General features: G+C 36.4%; 1 protein-coding gene across 1 annotated transcript; it reads right to left on the reverse strand.

Annotated features, from left to right (window-relative positions):
- Window positions 1-2,316: 2,316 nt before the first annotated feature.
- On the reverse strand, window positions 2,317-6,705 carry LOC134266175 (uncharacterized; the record flags this gene model as incomplete). Its single annotated transcript, XM_062748406.1, has 1 exon — window positions 2,317-6,705. A coding segment is annotated over exon 1 (4,389 nt), but the record flags the coding sequence as incomplete, so codon positions are not given.
- Between the last annotated feature and the right edge of the window lie 256 nt (window positions 6,706-6,961).

A 6,961-nucleotide genomic window follows, 5' to 3' on the forward strand; every position in this document is an offset into this window, starting at 1 on the left:
TCTTGTTTAGTTACCAAATATTTTAATGTCCATAAAAAAATCACGCCTTACCAAATTAGGAAAACTTAACAAAAAATATCATGCATTCTTTAATTTCTTTTATATTCAACTTATATAATGTTCTAATATTTGTGTGAAAAGCGTAGAAAAAACGTCAATCAGAATTTGTCTTAATGATAGATTGTTTTTGCTGACAAGTTATTTGTATTTGTATTGAACATAAAACTGGTATAAAGATGACTTTAAACCAGATTGTTCATATTTTTGTTTCATCAACTAGTTTGGCAATAGCTTGATTCGTTTTAGAAATCCAATCAACTGAGAAAAAAAAAACCCAATATGCAGGTGATAAGCGTATATTTCTACATAAATAAGCGAAGTTGATAATTGGAAAGTTGAAGTCATTTCGTTAAACATAACCATTATTGTTAATTTATAATTATCATCTATGTCTTTACCTAGTAAAATATCCAGATTTGGAACAGTTTTACCAGACTCAGTGGTATTTTTTATTTCAATTGGGATACTTGCATAACGTGTCAATATAATAATGGAAGTATGTATTGTCCATTGATAATGATTCGTCGATATATGTAAGTATTGAGTAGAATGCCACAGCATGTGTTTTTTCTTCTCATGTATAGGATGTTGAATAAATTCTTCTTCATATGAAAGCAGTAATAGCTCTGCTAATAAAGGGGTGCAATAAGTATCCATGGGAAAACCGACAGATTGATAGAAGAACTCGTCTCCAAAAACATCATAGATATTGTCATTCAAAAGCTGAAGCATAGTTTTAATATCAATTCAAGATTACTTTTGTGTACAGTCAGGATCTTTTTAACAAAATAATTTTGCAAATGAACAATAGCAAGTGAGTAAAAGGAGTGTCGTGCTATCATTTACAAAAAAAAAAAAAAAGCTGTCAATCTTACTTTAAATTATCGTGAGGAATATTGGAATGTGTTTATTACAAAGGCATAGAAGCTCCTAAATCCATTTAAACAATACAAATCAGAAACAGAGCAAAACCGATCGTCGAAAACATCAAAGGTGGGATAAGATAACATTGAGGAGGGAGCATCCCCTGCCGACAGCTCAAATTTATGCTAAATGTGCTTTTGATGCTTTAATTTGCCTTTATATTTCCTTTTTTCAGCATCAAAAGTTTATCTCAAAATGTGGGTATTTGACTTATTCTGTGCCAACATACAATTTAAGGAGGCTGGGGGGTCAACAAATTAACAAAAAATTAATCACCAGATATAACTTAAATTTTCAGATATGATATCTTTAGCTTTCAGCTATCATTTGACAAAGAAAAATTTCATACATATTAGTTTTAAAATTTGACATTTTTGTATATCTTTATATGGAGCTCTTCTTCTAAAGGAGATATTGTAACGTGCGCCGAATACACAAATCTATTTATAGCTCGTTTTTACCTGTGACACACTTACAAAAAGCACACCAACCAAAATGAATTAAAACTTTAACAAATTTTAATGATAAACAAGCAATAGAATCAAATAAACACACAGTTACAGTTACACACAAATTGACATATAATAAACAAATTCAGACAACGTTTACTCAGCTGTTCAGTTCGAATGTCCTCCAGTCCAGAACGAATTACACCACTCCGAGAACATCAGACACTATGGACGACGGTCACTAAATATGTACTTTCACGGTATTATAAACATCCTGGGCCGAATTACAAAGTACGATATACCATCAGTCCATTGCCAAGTCTCTCCAATTATCCTGTATCCTCGCAGACGATCGCGAGCTCGTGCAGATGTTCTTCAGCTTCCGGAAATCCATGTGACGTCACACAATAAAAATAACTACTACAGCTGACGCAATGTCTATTTTCATAACATTACAGGATCGTAACACCTCCCCCCTTAAAGAAAAGTTTGAGCATAATGAAAACTTTTACAATTACAATGAAACAATATGATTTCACAAAATTTACATATATTTCAATAAAATAACATTTTAATCAACATGTACTCTTGACAAAGCATCTGCAATTAAATTTTCTTTTCCTTTAATATGTTTTATGACAATATTTTTCTCTTGTAACTCCAAACTCCATCTCATTAGCCTTTGGTTCTTGTTTTTCATTTTGTGAACGAATGTGAGTGGATTGTGGTCAGTGAAAACAACAACTGGATGTACAGATGAATTCACATACACATCAAAATGTTGCAATGCTAATAACATGGACAAACACTCTTTTTCTACAGTTGAATAATTTTTTTGACATTTGGAAAACTTTTTAGAAAAATAAGCAACAGGATGACAAACGCAATTTTCATCTTCTTGTAACAAAACTGCCCCACAACCCACATCACTAGCATCAATTTGCAACAAAAATTCTTTATCAAAATCTGGTGATGAAAGAACCGGAGAGACCATGAGAACTGTTTTGATTTGTTGGAAGGCCTGTTGGCATGATTCATCCCAAATAAATTTGCTATTCTTTTTCAAGAGACAGGTCAATGGGTTAGCAATGGTCGAAAAGTTAGGGCAAAATTTTCTATAGTACCCCGCCATTCCCAAGAATCTCATCAGTTCTTTCTTACATTGAGGTGCTGGAAAATTAACAATTGCCTCAACCTTTGCAAACACTGGTCTAACATGGCCGTTACCAACAATATGGCCTAAATATTCAACTACAGCATGGCAAAATTCAGTTTTTGTAAGGCTTACAGTCAAATTTGCATCTGAAAGTTTCTCAAATAATGCCCTGATGTGGGACAAATGCTCTTGAAAAGTGTTACTATACACTATCACATCATCAATGTATGCCTCACTTGCATCTACATCACTAAGTAAATGATTGATCATCCTCTGAAAGGTTGCAGGGGCATTTTTTAACCCAAAAGGCATCACCTTATATTGGTAGAAACCTTTTGGGGTAACGAAGGCTGAAATCTCTTTCGCTCTCTCGGTCAATGGGACCTGCCAATACCCTTTCAAAAGATCGAATTTACTTACATATTTGGCATGACCAATTTTATCGATGCAGTCTTCAATTCTGGGAATTGGGTAAGAGTCAGTTTTGGTAATTGTGTTGACCTTGCGGAAATCAGTACAGAATCTGAACGACCCATCTGGCTTGGGAACAAGGAGACAAGGGGAGCTCCAAGGGCTGTTACTGTACTCAATTATGTCATGTTCTAACATATAAGCCAGTTCCGCATTACAGTGCTCTTGTTTTTCAGGGTTCATTCTGTAAGGATGTTGTTTAATGGGAGATGCATCCCCAACATCTATATCATGGTATACAAGATTGGTCTTTTTAGGAACATCCGGGAATAAATGTGAAAATTCTTGTATAAGAGACATAAGCTCTTCTTTTTCGTTCTCCTGCAAGTGGTTAAGTTTAGACTCTAAGTCTGACAAAACATCAGAGTTTTTCAACTTAGGAGTAGACTGATCATACTCATGTGCAAGTTGGTCTTGTTCTTGGGTTGACTTAACTTCAGTGCTTGAAGCAGCAACTGATTCTACCTTAGGGTGATCTATGTCAGTTCGGTCATGATACTGTTTGATCATGTTGATGTGGCAGAGCTGTTTGCTCTTGCGTCGACCTGGTGTCTTAATAATGTAATTCAAGTCATTGACCTTTCGTTCAACTTCAAAGGGGCCAAAGTATTTAGCACGTAAAGGCTGACCTGGAATTGGTAGCAAGACAAGGACTTGGTCTCCTGACTTAAATGTTCTCGTTTTGGTACGTTTGTCATACCAGGTTTTCATTTTGTCTTGACTTACCTTTAGATTTTCCCTGGCTAGCGTCCAAGTCTGACTGAGCCTCTCTTTGAACTTTGCTACATAATCTAATAGATTTATCTCACTCTCTTCAACCAACCATTTCTCTTTGAGCAATTTCAATGGTCCTCTCACAGTGTGACCATATACAAGTTCGAAGGGACTAAAACCTAATGATTCTTGTTTTGCATCCCTAACAGCAAATAAAAGAAAGGGGATTCCCTGGTCCCACTCTTTCTCATTAGACAAACAATAGGTTCGAATCATAGTTTTTAAGGTTTGATGAAACCTCTCAAGAGCCCCCTGGGACTCTGGATGGTATGCACTAGATGTATGGTGCTTAATCCCTAACTCCTGTATTACCTGCTTAAAGACCTGGGATGTGAAATTGGAACCTTGATCAGACTGTACTGACTGGGGCAAACCAAAATTGGTGAAAAACTTGGTCAAAGCATTGACAATGGTTCTAGACTTTATGTTTCGCAGTGGAATTGCTTCAGGGAAGCGTGTCGACGCACACATTATTGTCAACAGGTACTGATTACCAGCTTTGGTTTTAGGTAAGGGACCCACACAGTCTATAATGACCTTGGTAAATGGTTCATCAAAAGCAGGGATAGGCTTTAAAGCAGCAGGAGGGATTTTTTGATTAGGTTTTCCCACTACTTGGCAGACATGACAAGATCTGCAATAGTCGACTATATCCCTTCTCATCTTAGGCCAGAAGAAGTGAGTCAATGCCTTATTGTAGGTCTTTGTGACTCCCAAATGACCCGACATTGGTGTGTCATGGGCAAGCCCTATGACTGTTCTCCGATATACTCTAGGTACTACAATTTGATGGTGGATTTGCCACTCATCCTCTACTGAAGCATCAGGGGGACGCCATTTTCTCATGAGTACACCCTGATTCTTATAATAACAAACAGGGACCTTCTCTGCCTCCTCTGGAGACAAAGCCTGTTCCATAAGACCTTGTAATTCAACATCAGACTCTTGTTCAGATATCAAATTATCTCTAGTAAGAGGTGTGTTGTCTAACATTTCCTGTAAACCAAATACATCACCTTTAGACTGCTGATCCTCTGAGGAAATGTAACTTTCTGAATCTAACATAGCTGACAAAAATGTCTCATCAAGATCTATAGACAAGTCCTTTACTGAATCTAACTTCTGACTTACCGTCTGTTCAGCATGTCCTAGTTTCTTTGCCATAGCCCTTGTAATAGCACATGAAGGAAATAACTCTTTATTCTCCTCCTCTATCTCTCCTATAAGACTAGGCTTCTCAAAAATGATTGGGTCAGGTACCACCCTACCCCCAGCTAAATCATTACCTAACAGAAGAGAAACTCCCTTAACAGGTAAAGTAGGTCTGACACCTACGACCACAGACCCAGAGACTAAATCTGACTTCAAGTCTATAACATGAAGAGGAACTTTCATAAGTCCTAATTCTACACCTTGAATCAGCACTTCAGAACCAGTATGTGTCTTCTCAGACAGTGGCAACACGCCCTCTAGTAACAAAGACTGAGAAGCACCTGTATCCCTTAAAATTCTTATAGGGTGCAAGTCGGTACCCACCGACACTAAACCATTGAATACAAAAGGCTTAAATTCCTCTCTAAGAACATCAGACTCTGGCTCTACAGACTTAACAGCAGTGTTCTCAAACTGACTACAGGAAACCTTACCTTGGACAGATGTAAGAGCCGTGGGACTTGGCTTACTATCATTACTTACAGGTTTTTTCCTCTGTAATGCCCAACATTCAGACTTAATGTGACCCTTCTTTTTGCAATAATTACAAATGGGTACCTGCTTTAAGGTTTCATTATTCTTGTCCCTACCTTTTATCTCAGAGTACGCCATCTTAGGTTGAATTACCTGTGAAGTGTCTGGTCCCCCTCGAGAACTGTCATAGCTGGTCATCTTCTGTTGACTAGTTCCGAGTTTTACAAAAGATACCTTATGTGTTAGTGCATAATCATCAGCCGCAGTCGCAGCTTGCTCAAGAGTCTCAACCTTCTGTTCATCTAAATAGGTTCTAATTTCAGGATGAATACAATTTTTGAATTCCTCAATCAAAATGACCTGTTTCAACCTTTCAAAGTTTGATCCAACATTTTTAGAAGTGCACCACCTCTCAAACATATTTTGTTTCTCTCTCGCAAATTCAACATGAGTCTGTTCATTGAATTTCTTGTAATTTCTAAATTTCTGTCTGTAGGCTTCTGGTACAAGTTCATATGCTTTTAAGACACTTTTCTTAATAACATCATAATCTGTACTTTGCTGAAGTGACAAAGCACTGTAGACTTCCCTCGCTTTCCCAACAAATGCACTCTGTAACAATAGTGGCCAGAATTCTTTTGGCCATTTCAAATTTTCTGCTATTTTCTCAAAATGAATAAAATATTTGTCAACGTCTTTCTCTTGAAACTTAGGGACAAGTCTTATGTTCTTTGTCACATCAAAGTCAGATTTTGATTTGGCCTTAGCTTCAATTTCTAACTCATGTTTTATCTTTTGAGTCTCAAATTCTAATTTCTTAATCTGTAACTCATGTTCTCGATCTTGCGCACTTTTCTCTTTTTCATATTCTCTCTTTTCTCTTTCAAATGCCTGCCTTTCTCTCTCCTGTTCAATTTCTAACTTCTTAAACTCTAATTCATATTCAAAATTTCTCTTTTCAATTTCACTAGATTTCAAATCTTCAACCAATGACAATGCACTATCATCTAAAATACCTCTCTGAACTAAATACTGAATCACAACATTTTTGATTTCTATTTTCCGAGCACTGCGCTTTACATTCAAGTGAAATTTTGACACAAATTCAAACAATTCATCTTTCTTTAGTGTTTGAAGTAACCGCGCGTCTGGTGCATTCAAAAATTCCTCTAAGTTAAAAACCATCTTGACTGGTGTGTATGATAATGAAATAAATTCCCAAATAAAATAATTCAGTGATCAAAATCTCCGAGATATCGTTTTTGAAAAAATTTCCCACAAAATGCCAAAAGTTCGATGATCCCGGACGAGCCCCCAATTTGTAACGTGCGCCGAATACACAAATCTATTTATAGCTCGTTTTTACCTGTGACACACTTACAAAAAGCACACCAACCAAAATGAATTAAAACTTTAACAAATTTTAATGATAAACAAGCAA

Source organism: Saccostrea cucullata, unplaced genomic scaffold, assembly GCF_032062105.1.
Source record: "Saccostrea cucullata isolate Sc308-1 unplaced genomic scaffold, CSIRO_AGI_Scuc_v1 ctg10299, whole genome shotgun sequence".
NCBI classification, from domain to species: Eukaryota; Metazoa; Mollusca; class Bivalvia; order Ostreida; family Ostreidae; genus Saccostrea; species Saccostrea cuccullata.